The sequence below is a fragment of the Cetorhinus maximus genome, chromosome 14 (genome assembly GCF_964194155.1).
Source record: "Cetorhinus maximus chromosome 14, sCetMax3.hap1.1, whole genome shotgun sequence".
In the NCBI taxonomy this organism is placed as follows: domain Eukaryota; kingdom Metazoa; phylum Chordata; class Chondrichthyes; order Lamniformes; family Cetorhinidae; genus Cetorhinus; species Cetorhinus maximus.
In genome coordinates, this window is record NC_135892.1 from 19700648 (window position 1) to 19727445 (window position 26798).

Below are 26798 nucleotides of genomic sequence, written 5' to 3' on the forward strand. Positions count from 1 at the left end.
TCAATTGTGGCTTTCAAAAGAGAATTGGATAATTATCTAAAGAGAAAAGGATTGCAGGGCTTATGGGGAAAAGGTAGGGGAGTGGAAATAGCTGAGTAGCTCTTGCAAAGAGCCAACACAGACATGATGGGCCAAATAGCCTCCTTCTGTGCTGTAACCATTCTATGATTCTAATTGGTATATGAGCAACACCAAACAGATGCTCAGGCTTCCAGTCTAAGCTGCTGGTCCGTTGCTAAAAGGGTTTCTCAGGATGATCAGCAACCACCAGTGTGGAAGTACAACCAGCACTTCTTAGATCCATCAAACCAGTGTTTCTGCTCTGCTTTCTCCTCAGCCATCATAGACTGGGGGCAATGAGGGCACTGCGGCTGCTTGCGGCACTTGAAGATGTCTCCGAAGTCAGGGGGCAGGATTTTTAAACACCTATGGGATCGAGGTCAGGAGCGGGCTCCTGGATGGCATGTTGGTCTTCCAATGCCTCTGGAATGTGCTGTAATTTTCAAAATGAGGGCGGGGAAGCTGCCAGCCCACTCGCCTCCAGTTAACTGTCTGTTTAGCTCATTGAAGATCTTGTTAACTGGGTGGAGAGGGCCAGAAGGCAATTTTAAAAGCAGCGAATGGGAAGAATAAGCAGTCTAGGGCACCTTAGTGCACAGCTGTCAGGACCATTGTTATTATGGCAGGGAGACAAAATGTGATGTTGCTGAATTAAACTGTTAAAAGAAAAAACGGTTATTCAAACGGAGGTTCTCAAGTGGTGGTACAAAGTTGCCATTGCGTGAGCAGAGTGGGTCAAGTACCTTCTGATTGACCATTTGGCCACTTATTTGCACCATGATGTGACTGGCCATCTGGCCTCCTGCCTGTTCCAATCTGCAAGGCAACAGCAAGCCCAGTCATGGTTGCCATCTGCCTTTGAGCATTGCGTTCTAGAGCCTGTTCCCACCTCCAGGCAGCGCCCAGTGTCACTAATTGGGTGCCAAGCTTGCCTCTGGTGATGCAGACAGGCCATTCGGCCCACATAGCTGTGTTGGTGTTTATGTTCTACAGGAACCTTTTCCCACTTTATCTAATCTCGCCTTATCAGCATATCCTTCTGATCCTTACTCCCTCATATATTCATCCAGCTTCCCCTTAAATACATCTGTGTCATGGATGCAAACAATAAACATGATGAATAACTTCACAAGAAAATAAAGTTTAATGGGGGAAAAAAACTCAAGGAATTGCCAAAGGAAAGGACATACATGAGAAAAGGCCTGAAATTCAAAACAAAGAGAAAACAAGAATGCAAAGCAGAGCAGGTCAACCAGCACCTGTAAATGGAAGTTGCACTTCAACAACACCATTCATGCCCTCAGACTGTCCCAAAGCACTTTACAGCCATTGAAGTATTTCTGAAGTGTAGTCACTACCGTAAGGTAGAGAAAGATGGGTTAATGCTTTGGGTTCTGGTGTGGCCACCACACCAGATTATCACTTCCCTTCTTAAGAGTGCTGTGTGTCTATGCTATTTTTCAGCTTTCACTTCAAGGAGCTACCTATTCTGAAGACAAGCAAAGAAATTAGTTAAGAATTTAGTTGAAATCAAACATGGAACATTGGAAATAACATCAGAAACAAATTCAAAACACTAAATGATTGGAGGACATGCAACTAAATGTGTTTAAAAATACAATTTCAAACTTTGGAAATGGTGTGTCATTTCTCTATTTTACTTTCTTTTTCCTGAGCTCTTATATGTTTTAGTCGTAGCGCTCATGGTCTTTCTCTCTTGTTCTGCTCGGAGAGCTGCTTCCATTGTTGCAATTTCTTTTTGCTTCAATTCTTCCTCAATAAGTTTATTTCTGTACGTCTCTCTAAGTTGATAGATGTTGGCCCGAGCTTCATCTAAGGCTGCCTGCAGTGTATAAAAACAAGGGATTGTGGCATATTCATACACACACATACAACATCAAATTGGGGATGCAGGTAATAGAGGAAAACTGTGAAAAAATACAGGGAGATATTAATAAACTTGAAGAATGAGTGTGTAATTGGCAAATTGATTTCAGTATGGTTAAGTGTGAGGTGGTACATATTGGTAGAAAGAATAAGAAAACTACATGTTCCATGAAAATTAAGTGTCTGATTGAGATAGAAGAGCAGAGGGATCTGGGGGTTCAGATACATTAAAAGCGCTAAAAGCAGCAATGGCTAGCAGTAGCATATTGGTTATGTTACTGGACTAGAAATACAGATCTGGACTAATAATCGGGAGGTCTGAATTCAAATCCCACTATGGTATTTGGAGGACAGTTTAGAATCAACCACATTGCTGTGTGTCTGGGGTCACATATAGGTTGGACGTGGTACGGATGGCAGATTTCCTTCTTTAAAGGGTAGTAATGAACCATTTGCATTTTTACAACCATCTGGTAGTTTCATGATCACCATTTCTGATACTCTTTATTCAAGATTTATTTACTTTGCTGAATTTAAATTCTCCAAATGCCATTGTGGGATTTGAATTCTGGGCCGTGACTGGTTACAAGAAATTAAGCCCAGCTGGTCTTAAATATTTCAAATGAGAACAGGAGGAATTCCTGAGGTGTTAAGGAAATACAACAGTGTATTTTGTGACGAATTGGGAAAGCTAAAAGGCTTGTAAGCAATAATATATATAGATTTGGAGGCGATACCCTGTTTCTTTAAGGCCAGACCTGTGCCGTATGCCCTAAAGGAGAAGGTGGATGCATAATTGTGCCGTTTAGAGAACCTAGGCATCATCCAGCCAGTCCAATTTCTGGGAATGGGCAGTGCCCCATAGTCCCTGTGATGAGACCTGATCAAATTATTCGCATTTGTGGGGACTACAAATTGACCGTGAACAAGGCAGTTAAACTAGATAAATATCCTACCCTGAGGATAGACGACTTGTACGCAAAGCTAACTGGAGGAAAATCCAATACCCAGCTGGACATGAGCAATGCATACCAACAGCTAGAGCTGGACAGCACGTCTAGAGGGTATGTAACCATCAACACCCACACAAGGGCCTGTATCGATATACGTGCCTGCTCTTTGAAGTATCATCTGCATATGCAATCTTCCAAAGGACCGTGGAAAGTCCATTGTAAGGACTTCTCTGAGTACTAGTTTACCTAGATGATGTCCTAATCACAGGGTCAATGGAAGCTGAACATTTGGCCAACCTAGAAGAAGTTTTAAGAAGATTTTTGGAAGCGATTAAAGAAAGAGAAATGTACATTCCAAGCACCAGAAGTCATTACCTGGGTCACTGAGTAGATGTTATGGGGTTGCATGCAGTAGAGGAGAAAGTTAGGGCAATCAAAGAGGCATCCTCTCCTTCTAGTGTCACTGAACTCAAGTCTTTTTTGTGCATGATTAATTATTATAGTCGCTTCTTGCCAAACTTGTCAACAGTGTTAGTGCCTTGACACTTATTATTGAAAAAGAATCCTCATTTGTCAATTAATTTGCAACAAGAAGAAGCCTCTGTAAAAGCTAAGAAGCTATTACATTCATCATGTCTACTGGTACATTATGACCCATCAAAAGATTTAATATTAACCTGTGATGCGTCGCCTTACGGTTTGGAAGCAGTGTTGTCACAGGATGGAAGATGGTTCCAAAAGGCCAATCGGCCATGTCCCTAGATACCTCTCTGCAGCTGAGAAGGGTTATTCACAACTTGAAAAGGAAGGTTTATCAGTGATATTTGGAGTGAAGAAATTCCACCAGTATCTGCATGGATGACATTTCATCTGTCGGACCATAAACCATCAATGGGTTTATTCAGTGAGGATAAAGCCATTCCACCAATAGCCACAGGAAGAATTCAATGTTGGGCTTTGATATTATCTGTGTGTGAGTACACCTTTATGCACAGTCTTGGCATACATATTGCAAATGCGGATGCACTTAGTCATCTCCTGTTACTAGATAGCATTATACCTGCTCCAGTGCCACAAGAAATTGTGCTTGTGCTAAATTTCTTGCTCAACTCTTCACTGGTCTGTGTGAAGCAAATAAAGAATTGGACAAACAGGGATCCAATTTTGTCAAAAGTCCGAGACCTTGCATTGCAAGGGTGGTTGAATTCACCAGTGTCTAAAGAGATAACACTATTCCATGTCTGTAAAACAGAGTTAAGTTGTCAAGATGGAATCATGTTGTGGGGATCAAGAGTCATTGCCCCTTCTCAAGGAAGAGAACCACTCTTTACAGAGCTCCACAGTGCGCAACCAGGCGTATTGAAGATGAAGATGCTTGCGCGAAGCTATGTCTGGTGGCCAGACATAGCCAGTGACATTGAAAGTATGGTCAAGCACTGTCCCAGTGTCAGCAACAGCAGAAGTTGCCCATTTCAGCTCAGCTGCATCCATGAGAGTGACCTGGTCGACTCTGGTTTAGATTACATATTGATCATGTAGGTCCATTTTTAGGTACCATGTTTTATTGATTGTCAGTGCGCATTCTAAGTGGATGGATGTGTGTGAAGTTAGATCACCGATATTGAGTGCAACTATTGAAAAGCTGCACCAATGTTTTAGTATGTATGGCCTACTGGAAGCCATTGGGCGGAATTGTCCCAGATTTGCATTAAGTGCAGTAGCACGCAGGTAAAATGACATTTTACCCACCGGCCGTGGTGTAGGTTTTCATGCCTTAACGTCCCAAACCTGCCACATTATTTATGCACCCCCGGGAAACACACCGTTTCCATGGCAGGTGGACTTTCATTCGCCCGCCTGCCATCACCCACCGCCATATTTAAAGGGCGCCATATTTAAAGTACAGCCACAAGCACACATCTCAGTGCATCCAGACCACCAGTGCTGCAAGGAAGACATGGCCCTGAAGCTGAAGAAGAAAGCAGCTCCCAGGTTCAGTGACGTGTCCCTCGAGTGCCTTTTGGATGCCTTGGATGCCAGGATGTCCTCTATCCCTGTTCTGGCCGCAGGGTGGGCAGCAACAGCGCTAACTTGGCTTGGGAGGTGCTGGCAGCTGTGGTCAGCGCCAATGCCCTTCAAAAGAGGACAGCCACCCAGTGTCGCAAGAGGATGAATGATCTCCTCCTTTCCGCCAGGGTAAGTCACCCTTCTCATCACTCTCAACTCACACATTCACAAACCCATCACACATCTACAGGGCCCTCACTCGCTGCCAGTTCAAGGGACATCATCATTCACTCTCTCACACTCACCGTCATTGTCCCCATCCCGTCCATGGGACCATTCACCACTCACACAGGATTGGCATACTTATCATCTGGTCTGGCAGGCGTCCTGCTTACACTTTCTTCATCTCTATTCATGAAGGATAAGCTGGCACACACAAGAGTGGGAGGTTGCAGACTGGTGGTGGAATGTGCGAAATCAAGGCCCTCACGGACTTTGAAAACAGAGCCATCCAGCTGGCCGGCGAGGATCTGGATTGGTCCTGTGCTGGCGGAGAGGTCGGCGATGCTCTACCAAGTGAGGGTCCAGCGGTGCAACATCCATTGGACAACCATGTTGTGAGTAATGTGTCCTGTTTCACAGGCCACTGCCATGCATTAATTATCTCTCCTTGCTTTCGCAGGCACTGCTACCAATCAGCCGACAGAGTCCACGACGCAGTGTTCTTGTCACTCAGATGTGAAACCTTTCTGCACAAGATAAAGGCAGGTGTCTCAGTCCGGTGCATCTTCCCTGTGCTCTGTGCAGCCTTCAGACCAAAGTGATGGTCCAGCCCCACACTCCCTGGAAACATTACTGACGCCTGTGCCTTGGTGGTGCTTATCATTGCTGCCAGAATATAGTGGGCAGGTGCCACAGAGTTCTCTTATTCTCTTGGTGTGCTCTCAGCACCTTTAAAGAGGGGTTGGCCCCCATCTCTTCAGCATCTGTGACCACTGATGCTGTGCTCCTGAAGGGCTTGGGTGCTGAAGGTGGACAAAGGGTCAGATGCTTTTAAAGTTTCATGGCTGCATCTCTATGATATGACCCTGATCATAGAGTGCAAGCGATCTTCCCTTGGACAGACAGGAGTCAGATTGACCTTGAATAGACATGCCTGATGTCTCTGTTGAATTGTCTAACCCTGACCTGCCACTTTCTAATGATGCACCTGTTGCTGTAGTTCCTGATCATGTTGATCCAGTGGGAGAACCTCAAGTGGTATAGCTATGCCACTCTAACCGAATTAGAAAATCAACTCAGAGACTTAATCTTTAATCACTTGACCAGTGTATATATGTATATTTTGTGGATTAAAATATTCTTTGTAAATAGAAATTGTAAAGAAAAAGCTAAAGGGGAAGGAAATGTAGTGATTGAAGGTATAACCTTTCCTACTGCCTATTAGGGGGTCACAAGATTGTTCTTCACGAATGAGCCCGAAGCACAGGGAATCTGGGGAGCAGAAGTTTTTTAGTCGTGGACCTGGTTCAAGCATGTCCGCAGAGCTTGATAATGCTGCAATAAAGTTATCTGTTTCAAATAGAAACCTGCTCATTACATCAAGTCATTACAGGCTGGAGCTCTTTTCTTGAGAAAGAAGACTGAAGGGCTGACCCGATGGCACTCGTCAAGGTATATGAAAGAGCTTGATAGGGTGGATACAGAGAAAGTGATTCTACTTGCGGAGGGTACCAGATCCAGGGGCTAAATATAAGATAGTCACTAATAAATCAAATGGGAAATTCAAGAGAATCTTCTTTGCCTAGAAAATTGTGAGAATGTGGAACTTGCTAACATAAGGAGCTGTTGAACCAACTAGCATAGATGCATTGAAGAGGGAACTATATAGGCCCATGAGGAAGTAAGGAATGGAAAGTTATGTTGATAGGGTTAGATAAAGAAGGGTAGGAGAAGCCTTGTGTAAGCAGAAACACAGGCATGGACTTGCTGGGAACAACGTCCTGCAGTCAGCATCGCGGTGAAGCAGTCTGGGAAGAGCGTCCTGCAGTCAGCATCACAGTGAAGCAGTCTGGGCAGAGTGTCTTGCAGTCAGCATTGCTGTGAAGCAGTCTGGGAGGAGTGTCCTGCAGTCAGCATCGCTGTGAAGCAGTCTGGGAAGAGTGTCCTGCAGTCGGCATTGCTGTGAAGCAGTCTGTGAAGAGTGTCCTGCAGTTAGTTCTTGTTGAAAATAACAAGAGTGACATCCCAAGACAGTGCAAGGGAGCGGCAGAGAGATCAGAACCAGTGTGAGTGTGGGGAAGCTCCAAAAAGTGACGTCAGCACAAAGGTGAGAGCTGATTGGTGAGTAGTGGGTAAGTTTTTTTCTCCAGTTTAAAATAGATTAAGCTAAAGAAAGGTAAGGGTTCTAGTTTTTATTTAAAGTAAATAAATAATTTAATGTTTTTTTTACTGTATTTAACTTAAAGTAAGAGTTTTTTTCCAACTAGAGGCATGGCAGGGTAGCTTAGTCCCGTGTTATGTACCACCTGCAACATGTGGGAAGTGCTTGATGCTCCTTGCGCTCTGCCCATGTGTGCAGGAAGTGCCACCAGCTGCATTTACTCGAGCTCCGAGTTTCGGAGCTTGAGCGGCAGCTGGAGGAACTGAGATGCATCTGCAAGGCTGAGTGTTTAGTGGTTAGCATGTTTTTAAACGCGGTCACCCCACAGCTTACGGAAGTGCAGACAGAGACGGAATGGGTGACCATCAGTCAGAAGAAAGGTATCAGGCAGGCAGTCAGGAAATCCCCAGGGTGCATCTCGCTCGAGAGCTGTTTTTCTGTGTAGGAAAATGGTGAGAGTGATGGTTCTTCTGGGGAGTGCAGCGACGCTCATGGCACTGTGAGTGGCTCAGCTGCACGGGGAGGGAGGAAAAAGAGTGCAAGAGCAATAGTGGTAGGGGACTCGATAGTGAGGAGTGCAAACAGACCCTTCTGCAGCCATAGATGTGACTCCAGGATGGTGTGTTGCCTCCCTGGTGCTAGGGTCAAGGATGTTGTGCAGGGCATTCTAAAGGGGGAGGGAAAACAGACAAAGATCGTGGTACATATTGATACCAACGACATAGGTAGAAAGAGGGATGAGGTCCTGCAAGCAGAATTTAGGGAGCTAGGAAACGGATTAAAAAACAGGACCTCAAAGGTAGTGATCTCTGGATTACTTCCGGTGTCACGCGCATGTGAGTATAGAAATAAGAGGTTAATCCAGATGAATGCATGGCTGGAGAGATGGTGCAGGAGGGAGGGCTTTAGATTTCTGGGACACTGGGGCCATTTCTGGGGGCGGTGGGACCTGAACCGGAATGGGACCAACATTCTTGTGGGGAGGTTTGCTGGTGCTGTTGGGGAGGGTTTAAACTAACTTGGCAGGGGGATGGGATCCTGAGAGGAGGTTCAGCAGGGGGAGATGCACAGTCAAAATTAGAAGCGAGAGCAAGTGAGTCTGGAAGGCATAGAAATTATAGACCAGTTAAGGCAGAAGGGAGTTTGGCAAGGTTGGATGGTATTTATTTTAATGCAAGGAGTCTGACGAATAAAGCAGATGAGTTGAGGGCACAAATTAAAACATGCAAGTATGATGTCATTGCTGTCACACAGGCATGGTTGAGAGAGGGGCAGGATTGGCAACTCAATATTCCAGGATATAGCGTCTTCAGGTGAGACAGGGAAGGAGGTAAAGGAGGAGGGGGTATCGCAATATTGATCAAGGAATCAATTACAACAGTAAGGAGGGATGACATCTTAGAAGGCTCCTCAAATGAAGCCATATGGGTAGAACTGAAAAACAAAAAAGGAGCAATCACATTGCTGGGAGTGTACTATAGGCCCCCAAACAATCAGAGAGAAATAGAAGAGCAGATACGTAGGCAAATTTCAGAGAAGTGTAAAAATAATAGGGTAATAATAGTGGGGGGTTTCAACTTCCCCAACATTAACTGGGTTAGTCATGGCGTGACAGGTTTAGAGGGAGCGGAATTCTTAAAATGCCTCCAGGAGAGCTTATTAAGCCAGTATGTAGAATGTCCTACAAGAGAAGGGGTGGTCCTGGACTTAATTTTAGGGAATGAAGCCGGGCACGTGGTAGAAGTATCAGAGGGGGAGCATTTTGCAGTGATCATAACTCTGTTAGAATCAAGGTTGTTATGGAAAAGGACAAGGATGGGCCAGAAATCAGAGTTCTAAATTGGGGGAAGGCTGATTTTAATAAGATACAGATATGATTTGGCCAGAGTGGACTGGGAGCAGCTACTTTTAGGTAAATTTGCATCAGGGCAGTGGGACTCATTCAAGAAGGAAATAGGGAGAGTACAGGGCCAATATATTCCAGTAAAGACAAAGGGTGGGACCAACAAATCCTGGATGTCGAGGGATATTCAGGATTGGATAAAGAGAAAAAGGGAGGCTTATGGCAGATACTGAGGGCTCAAAATAGCGGAAGTCCTAAAGGAGTATAGAATGCGTAGTGGGGAACTTAAAAAAGAAATTAGGAGAGCAAAAAGGGGCATGTAAAAACATTGGAAGGTAAAATAAAGGAAAATCCAAAGTTATTTTACAAGTACATTAAGAGTAAGAGGATAGCTAGGGAAAGAGTAGGGCCCATTAAGGACCATAGTGGTAATTTATGTGTGGAGCTGGAAGACGTAGGTAGGGTTCTAAATGAATACTTTGTGTCAGTGTTCACAAGTGAGAGGGACGATGTGGGTATGGAAATCAGGCAGAAGGACTGTGATATAATTTTTAAAATTAGCATAGAAAGGGAGGAGGTTCTAAGTGGTCTGGCAGGCTTAAAAGTAGATAAATCTCCAGGCCCGGATGAAACGTATCCCAGGCTGTTGAGTGAAGCAAGGGAGGAGATAGCGGGGGCACTGGCAATAATTTTCTATACCTCTCTGCCAAGGAACTAGAGGACAGCCAATGTGGTACCGTTATTCAAGAAGGGAGGAAGCGATAAACCAGGGAACTACAGGCCAGTCGGTCTAACCTCAGTGGTAGGGAAATTATTGGAAGCAATTCTGAGGGTCAGAATTAATCTACACTTGGAGAGGTAGGGATTAATCAAGAACAATCAGCATGGTTTTATTAAGGGGAGGTCATGTCTAGCCAATTTGATTGAATTTTTCGAAGAGGTGACCAGGTGTGTAGATGAGGGCAATGCATTTGACGTAGTCTACCTGGACTTCAGCAAGGCTTTTGATAAGGTCCCGCATGGGAGAGTGATAATGAAGGTAAGAGCCCATGGGATTCAAGGCAATTTGGCAAATTGGATCCAGAATTGGCTGAGTGACAGGAAGCAGAGGGTGATGGTCGAGGGGTGTTTTTGTGACTGGATGCCTGTGTCCAGTGGGGTTCCACAGGGATTGGTGTTGGGTCCCTTGCTGTTTGTGGTACATATAAATGATTTAGACTTGAATATAGGAGGGCTGATCAGTAAGTTCGCGGATGACATGAAAATTGGCGGGGTGGTAAATAGTGAGGAGGATAGCCTTAGATTACAGGAGGATATAGACGAGCTGGTCAGGTGGGCTGATCAGTGGCAAATGGAATTTAATCTGGATAAGTGTTAGGTGATGCATTTGGGCAGGACAAACAAGGCACAGGAATACACGATGAATGGTAGGACCCTGGGAAGTACCGAGGATCAGAGGGACCTTGGTGTGCATGTCCACCGGTCTCTTAAAGTAGCGGGACAGGTAGATAAGGTGGTTAAGAAGGCTTATGGGATATTTGCCTTTATTAGACGAGGCATAGAATATAAGAGCAGGGAGGTTATGCTGGAACTGTATAAAACACTGGTTAGGCCGCCGCTAGAGTATTGTGTGCAGCTCTGGAATCCGCATTATAGGAAGGATGTGATTGCACTGGAAAGCGTGCAGAGGAGATTTACCAGGATGCTGCCTGGGCTGGAGAGTTTTAGCTATGAGGAGAGATTGGATAGACTGGGGTTATTTTTCCTGCAGCAGAGGAGATTGAGGGGGTACATGATTGAGGTGTATAAAATTATGAGGGGCATAGATAGGGTAGACAGGAAGGAACTTTTCTCCTTGGTGGAGGGATCAATAACCAGGGGGCATAGATTTAAGATAAGGGGCACAAGGTTTAGAGAGGATGTGAGGAAGAATTTTTTCACTCAGAGGGTGGTGGGAATCTGGAACTCACTGCCTGAAAGGGTGATAGAGGCAGAAACCCTCATAACATTTAAGAAGTATTTGGATGTGCACTTGTGATGCCATGACATACAAGGCTATGGGCCTAGTGGTGGAAACTGGGATTAGAATAGTTAGGTACTTGTTTGACCGGCGCAGACTTGATGGGCCGAAGGGCCTTTTTCTGTGCTGTAGACCTCTATGGCTCTATGATTGTTGGGTTTTTTCTGAGCTGTAAACACAATGCGATATGGAAGTAAAATGTTAGTTCTGAGTACATTGCTGATCAGTTAACTTGTTTAGACATGAATGCATTCCTGGGACTGTTGAGTAAATAACTTGCTAAGTGATTGTAGGCATCTTTATAAAATGTTACAAAAAGGATACAGAATCACTGGAGAAAGACTTAAAAGGATGATGTGAGAACTGAGAGATTATGACTATGAGGAAAGACTGAACAGGTTGGGTCTCTTTTCTCTAGAAAAGAGAGGGATGATCTAACAGAGATCTTTCACATTATGAAGAGGTTTGCTCCGGCACAAGTAGAGAAGATGCTTCCACTTGTGAGAGGGTCTAAAACTAGGATATTATAGCCACAAATAAATCTAATAAGAAATTCAGGAGAAATGTGTTTAACCAGAGAGTGGTTAAAACATGGAATTTGCTACCACATAGTGTGGTTGAGACAAATAACATGGATATATTTAAAGGGCAGCTAGATAAGTATGCAAGGAGAAAGAAATAGAAGGATAAGCTGATATAGTTAGATGAAGTAGGGTGGAAGGAGGCTTGTGTGGTGCTTAATTCTGTTGGGCGGAATGGCTTGTTTTGTGCTGTACATCCCATGTAAAATGTTGCCTAAGTTGTATCAGTTTTTATACCTCTGTCTCTAAAAAAAAATCAGAGGATTGATGGGTCCTATTTCCAAAATCGATTGGGACAGTGGAGAAACAAGGTAAACATTTGCACCTGCAATTTCCTTAGTGCTTCATCTGCTCCACCAATGTTACACCAGTGGAAGTTTGGCAGAAAACCTGTTTACACTGGAGTTATGATGTGGTAGAAGAGAAGCTCTGAGGAAATTTTTACCACTGATGTTATTTTTATAGCAAAACTTTGAGACCGAATTTATCAAATAAAAGTAAAATTAAAGAATAAAAATGGAGCCTGGGAATGGGAAAAAAATGAGGAACAAAGGAAAGAAGCTGGAATTTTCTGGTCTCGCCAGTGGTGGGAATCGTCACGGGAAGAACTAGAAAATTTGGAGAGCAGCCAAAAGTCTGTTGACTTTGATAGGAATTTCTGGTCCCGTCATTTCGCCCAGAGAAAGAACTTGCATTTATTTGGCACTTTTCATTACCTCAGGACATCCCAAAGTGCTTTACAGTGAATGAAGTACTTTTGAAGAGTAGTCACTGTTGTAATGTAGGAAAAGTGGTAGCAAGTTTATACATAGTATGGTCCCACAAATGGCAATGAAGTAGATAACCAATAACTTGTTTCACTTATGTTAGTCAAGGGATAAATATTCATCAAGACACCAGGAAGAATTTCCTTTACTTTCCTGGAAGTAGTGATGTGAGATCTTGTACAATCACCTGAGAGGGCAGACAAAGCCTCATCAAAAGCATGGCACCTTCAACAGTGCAGCATTTCCTCAGTATTATACTGTGGTTGTCAGCCTAAATTTTGTGCTTAAACTATTTCTGAAAGGGACTGAAATTTATTTGGAGCATGTGCTGCAACAAGACATGCATCTTCCAGTTTATCAAAGAAGCTCTGTAAGGAATATTTCTGGGAACAAATTAACTCACCTGCAGATGCTCATACATTTGCAGCTGTTGTGTCTTCAGCTGATGGCGAGCCTGCCTTTCTCTCTCTCGCTGTTTGAGAACCACCTCTCGCCTTTGGCGGAACTTACGAATTTCTTCTGCCTTGCTCTTCCCCTGTTCTTCATAAATACTTCCACCGATGAGAATGGGTACAGGTCGAGTAGTCCTGTTGAGAGATAACCAGCTTAAGCTAGCACCATTCTGAGCATTAACTACTTGAATTCTTATTTATCACAGAATCACAGAATTTATGGACTGAAAAACGTCCTGCTTGGACACACTGGAAAAAAAGTTTGTTTGTGTAGTGTCGCTTCCAGCAGTTTTAAACATACTATGTTGATTCCCAGCGCTGGGGTTGGCTGGGTGGGGGGGGGGGGGGGGGGTGGGGGGGGGTGTGTGTGTGTGTGTGTGGGGTGGGGGGGGGGGGGGGCGCACACAGTACCACCAGCTGCTACCTGCACAGGTTTCCTCAACGGTAACAATGCCACATGGAGCACACAGTATCAGCTGGTGATACCGTCTGTCCCTGGGAAATGGACGCTATTACCCAACCAAATTTTTGCCCCACTGATTTATTTTTAAAGCACTTGCCCAAGTAGAACCATAAAATCATGCTGCATGGAAGAAGGCTATTCGACCCAGTGTGCCTGTGCCAGCTCTTTGAAAGAGCGATCCAATTATTTCCACTCCTCTATTTAACAATTACTACTACCACTACAACAGCTTGCATCTATAGAGCGCCTTAAACGTAGTAAAACAACCCATGGCACTACATAGGACTTTAATTAGACAAAATAGATACTAATATAATTAAAGATGGTGGCCAAAAGTTTGGTCAAAGAAGTAGGTTTTAAGGAGTATCTTAAAGAAAAAGAGAGTTGAAGAGGCTGAGAAGTTTATGAAGAGAATTTTGGAGCTTATGACCTAGATAGCTGAAGGCACTGCTGCCAATGTACAGTGATAAAAATCTGGGATACTCAAAGGCCAGGATTATAGAGCACTGAGTTCTCCTTCCTTGTTGCCCTGCAAATTTTTCCCATTCAAGTATTTATTCAATTCCTGTTGAAAGCTCCTAATAAAACTGCTTTCATTATTACCCTTTCAGGCAATGCATTCTAGATCCTTAACTTGTTCTGTAAGTAAAAAAAAATCTCATTTCCCTTCAAGTTCTTTTGCAATTACCTTAAATCTATGTCCCTAGGTTATTGACCCTTCTTCCAGTGGAAACAGTTTTCCTCTTGTTTGCTAAATCAGCAACACAGCTGCAGTGTCTCTGCAGGATAAAAACATGCGGCTTAATTTTTGGATCTGGCGGAGGTGAACAGGCATTGAAAATACTGGCGCCGACTAGCATGCCAGTTTCCCAACACTGAAAAAGGCATTAGCCAGTTTCAGCAGAACAACCCCCGGGTTGGCTCTGCAATTCTGCCCGATCTATTACGAAGACCAAAACAGATGGTTGAGGAGCTCAGTGAGAGATGGTTAAGGGGTTTGTTAGGATTTTCTTGGGCAGTGCAAGGGGATATTAACCTCCTTCCTGGCATCACAGTGGCTTGAGAAGGGGCGAGGCTGCCAAGCAAAATTGGCAGGGGGGGGCACCTGTCCACAAGGAAGGCTGCAGCTGGCAACATGGGCATGACTGTCAGAATTTTGGCCCAGTAGTGGTGAGGAGCAATACCCTGCACACGAAGGGCAGACCCCAGGCGTCAGGAAGGCAGGAGAGAGGGATGTCAAACAGGAAGGACATGGAGGCCAAATGCTCAGCATGGGATCTACCTGCTAAGATGGAACTACCTGGAGATGATTGAGAACAGTGGCACAGGAGACAGTGACTCTCCAGGCAGATAATCACGGATATCTGTGCCCTTGTCGTGGAAGACCTCACACCTCACAGCACTGGTTGCTAAACTCTGCCAGTAGCTGTCAAAGTAAGTGTGGCCTTGAACTCTGCCTCCTTTCAAGGATCTGCTGCCAACCTTGATGGCATCTCTTAAACGACTGCATGCCACTGTATCTCACAGCTCATTAAAGCCCTATTTTTCAGAGCTGGACAGTATATTCAATTCCAGACAAATGAGGGCCTTGCATGCACAGAGGGCAGGGGTTTCACTGCCATCGTTGGATTCTCCCAGGTTCAGGGCATCTCGATTGAACCTGTGTGGCTCTTAAAGCACCCAGTGACTGGTCATTTAGATTCACCAACAGGAAGGGCTTCCACTCTCTCAATGTTATGCTCCTCTGTGACCAGAGCAAGAACTTCCTCCATGTGTGCACCTGCTTTCCTGGCAGCTGCCGTGACACAGAAAAGACTACTTCATCCTCCCACAGTCCAGGCTGCTGTAGCTCTTCACTCTACTTCCCAAACTCAGTGGATGGATTCTAGGGAACCAGGAATATCCCTTAAAGACATGGCCATTCACCCCTCTATATGAGCCCCAGACAGAGGCATGGAGGAAATACAAACAAAGCCATCTTCTCACTGGGACAACCACTGAGTAGGCTATTGGGATTCTGGAGATGTGGTTCCAGTGTCTGAACTGGTTGGGTGGCATCCAGCAATATACATCTACAAAGGTCTCGCTCATCATGGTGGTCTGCTGCGGTCTCCATAATAACATGGCTCTCCAGAGGCTGGCGGACCCTGACGGTGGTGAGGCCCTGGAAGGACAAAGTCCATCAGAGAAAAGGAGGAGCAGGATGTGGTAGAAGAGGCGGAGGTGGAAGATACAGAACTCCATAGTGAGGTGGCCGGGTTTAAAGGTCTTGTCAGCACGTCAGGGGTCATCTGATTCAGGCATGTTTCAACTGAGCTCCTCTGACCCAGGATGAATGGCACAGTATGGCACTAACTGGCCTGAATTTTCCCTGAATTTGGCACTAAGTGCAGTGGTGGGCCTGAAAAATGATGCTTTTCCCGCCGGCCACAAGGGCAGATTTTTGTGCCGTATTGTCCGCTTCCCGGCGCATCCGTCTCATTAATAATGCATGCATGGGAAACATGCCAGATCGTTGGTGGGCTGCCTCGGATTTTCCCGCCACGGCATCACCTGTGCTTCTGCAACCCAGCTGCCATATTTAAAGCGCACCAGAGCATAGCCTACTTCATGTCTACAAACCAGGAAGACGGCAGCCCCAAGTGTACTAACTCCTCACTGGAGCACCTTTTGGATGCTGTTGAGGCCTGCCATGATGTCCTCTAACCCCGTTCTGGCCACAGGAGGTCCACCAAAGTCACCAATTTGACCTGGGAGGTGGTGGCAGTGGTGGTCAGAGATAATGGAGAAGAGAGGAGGTCAGCCATCCAGTGCAGGAAAAGGATAAATGATTTCATCCATTCCTCCAGGGTAAATCAACCACCTCATCACTCTCAACATACACTCCCAAACCTATCACATACTCACAGGGATCTCACACCTCAAGGGGCAACACACCTAACTCTCACACATACCCTCACATCTTCATCGGGCTCATATCCTCTTGGGCTTTTGTCCTCATCCAGTCCATGACTCTGCTCACCACAGAAACATTTCATGCATCCTTATTATCTGCCTTGGCATGCGTCCTGCTCACACACTCTCCACCTGTTTTCATGCAGGAGAAGCTGGCTTACAACAGCAGGGAAAGGGCCCAGACTGGGGGTGGAATGGCCGATATTAGGTTCCTCACTCACTTTGAGGAGTGTGCCATAACGATGGCTGGTGAGGACGTGGACTGTTCCTGCGGCAGCGAACACCCACGTGAGGATCCTGCACCAGATCATCCTTCTCTCAACACAACTGTGAGTGCTCTCTCCCCTGCTTTTGACTCTGCTGCCATGCACTAATTATCTCTAACTTGGCTCACAGGGAGCTCTGATAAGTGACTGACATCCTCAGCCAGCCAGTCCCTCAGCTCCATCCAGGTCCTCACCTCCAGCCAAGAAGACACCTCCTCCATTGAAGAGCTGCAAATAAGCAACCTGGAAGACCTGCCACAGTGCTTACTCACACCCTCCGCGACTGCAGAGACACATACCTTAGTGGGACCTAGGTGTAGAGCGGGCTTGGGTTTACAATCTGGTGGTCATTGCATGGACACATGTCAGCAGCAGGAGGACGCTGGTTCGGCTGAGCTCCTCGGCACTTGGAGGACTACTAGGGAAGAGGCATCTGTGAGGTCCGAGTCAGATGATGGACCTCTGGATCCAGTTTTCCAACTCGTCCTGGAGAGTCAGCAGAAGGCGGGGGAAAATCACGCAGGGCTGTTGGAAGCCCTCAACCGAGTGGCACGCGAGTTAGAGGAGTGCATCTGCCTGCTCTCTGATGAAGTAGTGCTCACGTGAGTGTGCATGGAGGTCTCCATGGGAAGGATGGCAGACGCCATGGAGACCCTGGTCCAGCAGAGCGCAGAGATGCACGCAGACCTGCACTCCATAGCGATTGCCACAGATGAGTTCCTACAGTGGCAACATGAGAGGGAAATGGGGCACATCGATGTCCCTCCAGGAGCATCTTCTCCTCAAGGAGTCGGGCAGGGGCCCTTGGGCACCCAAAGGGAGGAGGAGCAGCAGCTGGACACCCCTGGGTCATCTACTCAGGAATCTCAGAGGCTGTCAGCTCCCTCTGAATCCCCCTTGCATGTTGTCATGGCAGTGGATTACAACCCCAAATTAAATACGGGCATACTGAACTTTTTAAGGAAGAGATGTGTTCTTTTAAAAAGAGACATAATGCAAAGACACGGAGCAAAAGATGGCTAAGAATGTAAAGTAACCACCTTCTGGAAAATTCCTATTTGGATTATACTTGACTGACTAGTCCAGAGAAAACATGGAATGTCGCACCTAAAAAAGGTGTCAAAGCCTACTTCAGACAGAGATACTTGAAAGGAAGAGATGAAATGCAAAAGACTGAGCTTTAATCTGCTGTGGTTGCAGAGACAATGGAGAATAATTGCCACATCTCAGCAGAAAGCATCTCCTGTTGAGTTATATCTCAGAATGTGGAAATGATCTGAGTTGAAAGAAAACGGACTCTGGGCAAAAGACATGTTTGCTTTTCCCTTCCAGGAATACACAAGGAAATGGGTTAAAAGGCAAGCTGCCAACCTGATCTGTGTGTGTTGTGAGAGGCACAGCAGCAGAATATCAACTAGGCATCCCTGCAGCTTGCAGGAAAAAAGCTTTCTCTCTCTCTCTCTCTTTGTTGTTGGAGACAAGGCAACAAAGCCACAAGCAAAAAGGAAGTAGTACAGCTTCTTCAGCCAACCTGCAGAACCAAGAGTCTTCAAACCAACTGCTAAACTGCCAAAGTCAGTTCTACTGGAATCACCCAACTTGATGGCCGTAAGGTTTTGCCATCTATGCCTCACAGACAAGCCAAAGACCGACTCATATATCTTTTAAAAAACTTTTATTTGGATTCAACTTCTCATTTCTGACCTGTGTGTGTATATGTGTTGTGGTTTTATTATTTTTTTTCTCAGGTTTTTAGTAACTGATAAACTTACTCTTACTTTGACTCAAGAAAGCCTGGTTAAATTGGCTCCTTCTAAAACATGAATACATTTGGACTGGGAAAAGGTATCCACAGGGGTAGGGATCCCTTTTAAATTAACCTTGTTGTGACTAACTGAGGGGGTTGAATAAAGAAGGGGAGCCAGCTCATTCCTCCCCACCCAGGAGCATAACAAAATCGGGGTCCCATTCGAGAAGTTAACAAATTGGGGGACCTCGCCCGGGGACCGGTCGTAACACTGTGGCCCCTTCAACCTCATCCTCTGCCACCACAGAGGGAGCAGCTGGCTCACAAGAGGACAGCTAAAGCAAGCTGGGGCTCTCCAGGCCTTGGCTCTTCAGAGGATGTGTGCCAAAGTTATCAGAGGCAACAGGGTCAACCACTGCACAGGTTGTCTCCACCCATGCTGCAGATGTCAGGACAGCACTTAGAAGAAGTGGTAGGCCTAGAAAAGTCAATAAATTTTGATCACAAACATATTTATCACTTTATAATCTGAAAATATATTCACTTTCACTGAATAATGTGTAATGTTGTCTATCAGCTTCATTTACAGGCTTTGTGAGTCCTCCTCCTGTATCCTCCCCTCCACTGGCAGTTCAGCTGCACGCAGCCAGACCAGGAGTGAATCTGGAGGGAGAAGTGTGTGCGTGGGGGGCAGGGTCTTTCAGAGCCTCTTGCAAGTGCTCTCCCACACACATGGAGTCTTCATCCATCACACTTATCTCACTGTCCTGAGCATTTTCAATTCTGCCTGCTGGGGTTCTCATTCAGTTGTCCATCTGAGCTGCATCTTCGCCCACCCACTGATTGCACTCCCATGCAGCACATGTGCCCGTCCAACACAAGACTCCACTCACTTTCAATTTGTGAGAAATGGTCATAGTAAAGTTTCTGATAAGCACCCCTGTCCTTTCCCCTCCCCCAGTCACCCATGTCCTTTCCCCGTTACAGTGGACACCCCACCCCCAGCAGCACATTCCATCTCGCCATTGTTACCCGAAGCCCAAATCATTTTCCTTCAGGAATATCCAGGTGAATGTGCATGCTCCCTATCTTCAAGAAAATCTTACCCCCATTCATATTGACCTCCTCCTTTGCACCCCCAGGGTCTGTGTTTGTCTCAGTGTCTTCAACAAGCACCCTCACCGCCCCTTCTACTGTTACCGACGCACCCTCACCCTCCCACCCTACCGGCTCTCTCTGTCCCTTCTCACGCTCACCATTCCATCCTACCATGCCCACTCTGAGTTTGCTCCCCAGGAGGCTCACATTGACTCCACAGACCCCACCCTTGCATGTTCACATGGACATTCCACCCCTCGAATGTCTGCGATCTGATCGAGGCCCTAAAGGTAAGTCCCGACTTTTGAATGTCACGCTGGTCCAGACGTGTTCTGGACCGGCGTGTTTTCCCACCGGCGTAATGGTACATCGGGCGTGGGGGGACGATTCCAGTCGGGCCTTGCTTTGCATCCCATCAGCAGGATACATATTGGTTTCATGCCCGCCTCCAGTAGGATATGCGATCAGCCATGGTGGAAACGATTGAATGATCCTGCTATGATTTCACACTGGCGTGAAACTGATTTTTGATCCCCTCGCTGAACTCTCCCCACCCCCTCACCACCATGATGCCTGCTGCAAACGGGAGTGGAAAATCCCAGCCTTAGTTGTTATGCTAACACTTGCTTTGAAGATGCAGCCTGTAGTATGTAAACTCTTACCACCAAAGAAGCACGCACATCTTCCCAGAGGTTTAATCGTCACTGTTAACTAACTCCCTGGGACCGGAATTTCCCTCCAGGGACTGGGAAATATCTACTCAGTGCACTGCGTGGTATGGTGGCTTTTCGAGCTCAGTCACTTCTCTGTGACACCCACTTGTGGCCTTGGAGGAGGTGAAGGCAGCCTGCTCACTTGTCTCGGCGTGCAGCTGAGATGCACGTGAAGGCTGTCCTTGTCATGGAAGTGCCAGTGCGGACATCGCCAGAACTGCTTGCATACCTGCATCATTGCAAAGGCAGCCTCCATCACTGGACATCACTGCAAAGATGGTCCCCCTCTCAGAGGGGTCAAGGAGGCTAAAGATAATGATGGAGCCTCGTGATAGGCGGCACCCTAATCCTCTTCGGTAACTGCCTCATCTATTGCTGGTGTTTTGAATGGTTGCAGGGGAGTACCCGCTGGGCTGCAACTGACATCTCCTCCAAGCACCATATGCCATCAGCATCACGGATCAGTCAAAGCTCCATAATGTAGCATGCATCCTGTTGGACCTCTACTGACTGGATCCAACTTCTTTTTTAAAATTCATTTACGGGATTTGGGCTTCGCTGGCTAGGCCAGCATTTATTGCCCATCTCTAATTGACCTTAAGAAGGTGATGGTGAGCTGCTTTCTGAACTGTTGCAGTTCATGTGGTGTAGGTACACCAATAGTGCTGTTAGGGAGGGCGTTCCAGGACTTTGACACAGCGATAGTGAAGGAATGGCAGGTTGGTGCCATTGGTGCCAAGTCAGGTTGGTGAGTGGCTTGGAGGGGAACTTCCAGGTGGTGGTGTTCCCACGTATCTGCTAGCCTTGTCCTTCTAGTTTATAACGGTCTGTGGACCAGACCTCTGCTGACTGTGTCAGTTATTTCCATCCAGACCTGCTTAGTCTGGGTGGATGGCCTCCTCCTGCCACCTTCCAGGAAGAGGACCTCCCTCCTCTCCCTTAAGGCCTCCAGGAGAACCTTCAGGTCAGTATCAGAGAATCAAGGGGATGTATGTATTGCCCCAGGTTCCAGCCTGCTGGTTCTCTTGAGACATTCGTGAATTCCAATCTTCCCCACTCTTCCAGTCTAGCTGGAATGACAGTGAAAAGGCAGCCAGTGGTCTGTTTAAATTGGGCATACACTTGAGCATTCTGGCCTCTGTTTCTGCCCCCGCCAATTGGCTACTAAACCCATCTCCATGCTAATTAAGGGGATGCCCCTATGAAACTCAGGGCCATTGACTCGTTGTCCCTGGGGACAAGTTTGTGATCAGAAAACAGTTACAACTTCCGATTTTCACCCCAGATCAAATATACAGCCTTTAAACTCAACCGTGAGGATTTGCCAGTTCTACTTGGATGTTCAGCACTTGATACAGATCATCTGCTGTACGTGGTATAATTAGGCATGATATCACCAGATTTCTCTCCTGTGTTGTTTTCCGTAACCTACGGCTTATATTGTATTCCATTTCCAACACACCCACCCCACAACACCTGTCCCCTCAACATAATTTCATCATCTCATCATCTTGTGTTTAAGCTGGGAATGGTCACACTGGAGAAAAAAAAGTCTTTCAGCATTTTCAAGTGACTCCAAATAAATTATTCAACAAAACCCAAACCCTGTAACTTGAGGCACAGGCTTGTGTGCAGAAGAGGGAAGGTGAACACACTGTTTGAATTGGCAACATGCAGAGGGTGGTGAACAATGCTTGCTCTAAGTTACATGGCCATGCAGCAGTCCAGAACTAAGCATGCAGGGGACAAACAGGCCATGCTCAGCAAGGAGAAATTAGAGGGAACATTGGTTGGTGAATGTGTAGAACTGATAGGGGTGTTGAATGGCACTACTAAGTTCAGGAGGGAGTTTGGAAAATGAAAGATGAAGTATTACATATTGTTAGTAATTACAGATATGGCTACTTCTTGCTATTTCTGTAGTGGTGATGGGTTTTTACAGGGTGAGGGAGCGAGCCCCATGCTCAACTTTCCTCCTTTTCCAACCAAACTTGAGCCTAGCTTCAGGACATCGTGACGTAGAGACAACTGAGGCTGGCAGGACACGTATTTTGTTGCCTGGACAAACCCATCTCCAGAGTGGCAGTAGAAAGGACACCACCAGATGGAAGAAGAAGATGGGGCTAGTCAAAGAAGACCTGGGGAAGTATATTTAAGGAGGACCTTCAAGAGCAGTATACCACCTGGCTGGAGCAAAAGAAATTGCGATGGACTTTGGCCGGTGGCAGAGTATTGCTGCCTATTGTCCCACGTGGCACCAGATGATCTAGGTCTAAGTCAAATAAATAATTACAGGCATATGTGTAGGCACAGAGAAGTCTTACCCAACACCAATACACTTTGCAAAATTGCAAACAAGTACTTGAGAAAATGCCCTTGCCATATAGTTTGGGATTTATTGACTCTGGGATGGACTGGATGGATGGGAATGGCTCTTGCCAGTTCTGTCCATTTTCATTTCTTTGAAGAATAAAATTGGGATTCAGAAGCACTAAACAATGTGATATCTAATGTCAACAGAAATTTGGTTTCAGCAGGAGGCAGGACCAGGAACGAAATATTCCTATCTGTTCTTTGTAGGAGATGAAGAAGAACAAAAGAGGATTAACATTACTAAGGAAATGATCACCATATAAGAAAGAAAGTATGTAATTGAAGACAGTCTGAGTCTGGCTTGAACTACGTGCTTTACAATAATATTGCAAAAAAGAAGAAATTACACTTTCATTGCATCTTTCACTCCGCAGAAGGGAATTTGATACTCTTAAAATGCCCATAGATTACTCCCATAGCAACAAAGAAAAAAGTGCATCCTGCTATTCTTCAGCCTTGCAAAGATCTCACTCCCTACACCCACCCCTCCCTTCCCCCTGCCCCAAACATAGTCAGATTAGCTGGGTATGGCTCAAGTATTGGTCACTGGATTAATGTGCCTTGGAGATATGATGTGCCATCCCAATCATCTGAATGACTACGTCTCCCTGATTTGAGATGTGTCTGTATATTCAGTTTGAGATTGAGGGCTGTTCCTCTCAATGCATTTGCATTGGTGAAGAAAACCTCTGGAATTTTCAGTGCCTGATATTTACCAGTACTTGGGAAGGGAAATCAGGTTTAGCTGCTTGGACAGAGTGTAAAAATAGGTTGAAAATTCATTATCGTCTGTTTTGAGCTACCATCCAAGAACAATTTCATTTTCTCCCCCAGCTGCGGAGTTAATTATATTTCAATATAACATAACTACAGAATATTGAATGCTCCAGCTGAGACCCAGAGTCACCATGAAATGACTGGTTGCACATTCATATGTAAATACCTTACATAACGGGTCCATTTCATTCCTTCACCTAAATGATCTTGTGAACTTTTGCCAACATCTGGGAATTGACTTTCTTCAACATCCTGAGAATTATCTACACATAGAGAACAAACAGGACCAAGTTAACAATTTACTGATTTTAGAAATATAAGCCTCTTCTGAGCCATGAACATACAATCTGTGTGTGTTGTCTGAATTTCTCTCTACATTATTCAGCAACTGTGATCAGAAAAGATAGGTTAGTGTTTTGAGTTTGCTGCACTTCATCAAAAAAATATTTTAATAGTTTAATATTTTAATAGCTTCAAACAAAAATGCTGAACATTTGCAAAGTAACATTCCCACAATAGTATTTGTGATCTGAAACAAATATGGTTATGAATCGTAAACCTTCTGTATTTTGTTACAGCTCAATCAGCCACGTTTAACAAAATCCTGTACACATCACACAGGCTCACATTGCAGGCAAGAATAAAAAATATTATAACAGTGTGGGAAAGCAGGACTTGCAGAAAAGTTTGCCGTTTTAATGTAAAACAGAAGTCAGAACAAAAATTCCCCCAAATGTTACACCATTCCTATAACCAGGAAATGACCACTCACTGTGGCAAACAGTCACCTAAAGTTAATATAAAGACAAACAGAAGCAATAACTATTGGGTCAATATTTTAGAATATGTCAATGAATGCTCTATGAGATTAATCACTGCAAGTTGGATGAAAGCATAATTTACAGTGGCAGGAATGTTATGACGTGTAAGATGTAATGTGTTACCTTTCTGTTGAACAGCTGCTGTGTTCAACCTGGCCTATTCTTTTTAATGCTGTGATTAACAAGACCATGGGGCCAATTAGAGATTAACAGTTGTTGGAAGTTTGTACATTGATGAGTACTTATAAATTCCTGGTCCAAGTCAGAAGAAACCAGGGTGTCATGCGTTGCTTTTCTCTTTTGTACTTTTGATACTTTGTCATTTTAAGTATGAAGTACTCAAAATAATATATAGAATTTAATTAATGACTTCCTCCAAGTTTTGGTTAAGCTTGGAAATTTAAAGATTTCTTCAGAAAGATAACAAATGTAACTCTAATTATACCACTAGGTTTCCTGTGGTGTTGATCACAGTGAACCTCCATTACTCCTTGGATACATTCCTGAACCCGGGCAGTTCCCACGGTACAGGTGAGCGACACTTTCAGCAATACGGAGACAGTTCCCTCATTGGGGCTGGATGGAATTTGCTGTGTTCTTGCCATAGCATAATCATAACAAAAATCTTTTAAAAGTACTGCCATTGCAATATCTGCCTTTCAAAACTGTCAATTTCCCGAAAGACCATTGTCTCTGTGACAATCAATAGCTGTAGGGAAATTGACCTTTTGAATAGCACAGACCTCGACCTGTGCCAAGATCCAGTCATGACACTCTAGGATGCCAGTTTTATGCAGGTACACATTATGAGGTGGAATTTTACGGCCCCGTCACATCAGGGGTGGGCCATAAAATGCGGCGAGCCATTCAAAAACCCGTTGACTTTGGTGGGACCATAAAAATCGGTGAAACATTCCACCCACGCAGTGGACAACTGGAATGGAACTGGCAGGATTTTGGAAAGGGAATGTTATCCTAATAGTCTTGATTTATCTACTGATGTCCACAGAGAAAGCAACAGACACAAGAACTGCCCACCTCCCATTTCTAGTGGAATTTATTTTTATTGTTCCTTTTCTTAAAAATGCATTATTTTTGCTCTAAGCCCAGATTTGGACACACTCAGATCCCATGCTCTTGTCCGATTGAAATTTCCTCTCCCTTCAATCTTTCAGCAATGCCAGAGGAGTTCAATTAGTATGTTACAATGAGTGATGGTAGCGGCAATGTGTTTTGGGAGAAAGTTGCCATATCTCTGGTTTCTCATGATGTTAACATGACACTGGACATGTTTTCCTATTTTGCTTCATGCCATCACCGAACCCTGAGATGTATTTTGGAATGGGCTTTTACCTACCTTTCTTTCTTTCTTACAATCTGTTTTAGCGCAGAACTTCTTGTCTGTTCACATGTGACTGAGTGGTGTCTAGTTTTTGGATGGCCCAAAAAATAATTTTAAACGTTTATGAAATGTTGGCATTTATACATAGGGGATGGAATACAAAGGAGTAGATGTTATGTAACAGTTACTTGAAGCACTGGCTGGACCCCATTTAGAGTTCTGCGTTCAGTTCTGGGCATCGGAACTCAGGAGGGATATATTGGCCTTGGTGGAGGTACATCGCAGATAACCAAAATGATATCAGGTTTGAAGTTAAATAATGAGGACAGATTATATAGATTGCATTCCCTTGAGTATAGATGATTAAGTACTGATCTAATTGATGTGTTCCAGATGGTCAAATAAATTGATTGGGTAGATAGAGGGAAATTGTTCTGGTGGAGAATATAGAACAAGTGGGCATAACCTTAAAATTAGAACTAGGCTGTTAAGAGGTGATGTCAGGAAGCGCTTCTTCACATCAAAGGTAGTGGAAATCTGGAACAATCTCCCACAAAAGCTGTTCAGACTTTGTCAATTGAAAACTCCAAAGCAGGGATTTATAGAAATTAAAACAGAAAATGCTGGAAAAACTCAGCAAGTCTGGCAGTATCCATGAAGAGAGAAACAGAGTTAATGCTTGAAGAGTCATATTAGACTCGAAGCATTAACTCTGTTTCTCTCTCTACAGATGCTGCCAGACCTGCTGAGTTTTTCCAGCATTTTCTGTTTTTATTTCAGATCTCCAGCAACCACAGTATTTTGCTTTCATTTTAGGGATTTATAGAATTCTGTTAGGTAGGGGTATTAGGAGCTACAGAGCCAAGGCAGGCAAAAGGAGGGAAGAAATAGATCACCTATCATTTAACTGAATGATGGAAGAGGCTCGGGGGACTCAATGGGTTACTCCTGTTCCTAATCTCATGTAGTTTAAGCAGTACCTGTGGGTGGCACCTCCTGTGTTACTGCATCACCATTATCGCCTTCAGAAACAACCTCGCTGACACTTTCGCCTTCCTTCCCACCAACGCTCAGGAATGGGTTATCTATTGCTTTGTAATTCATGACATGCAGACGAAGCTGTAAGGCCTGAGAGACAATGAGCACAAAAACATTTTGATCGAGATTGCTCCAAATTACACTTTCACCCATCCATTTTTGAGGAGCACCAATAAATTGAAAGCACACATGTGGAAAGTTTTTTCACGTGCAATACCTAGACGAAATAAGGAAAAACTGTTTCCAGTGCCA

General features: G+C 44.9%; 1 protein-coding gene across 1 annotated transcript in view; it reads right to left on the reverse strand.

The window, feature by feature from the left end:
• Positions 1–1589: 1589 nt before the first annotated feature.
• Positions 1590–26798, reverse strand: part of LOC144689496 (androglobin-like) — an 87407-nt gene continuing 62198 nt past the window's right edge. The window contains exons 10-13 of the mRNA XM_078556632.1: positions 26489–26636; positions 23512–23608; positions 12905–13088; positions 1590–1903 (exon numbers count right to left, since the gene is read on the reverse strand). Coding sequence (XP_078412758.1) covers positions 1718–1903; positions 12905–13088; positions 23512–23608; positions 26489–26636 — 615 coding nt within the window. The 3' untranslated portion in view covers positions 1590–1717. The remainder of the gene's footprint in view (positions 1904–12904; positions 13089–23511; positions 23609–26488; positions 26637–26798) is intronic.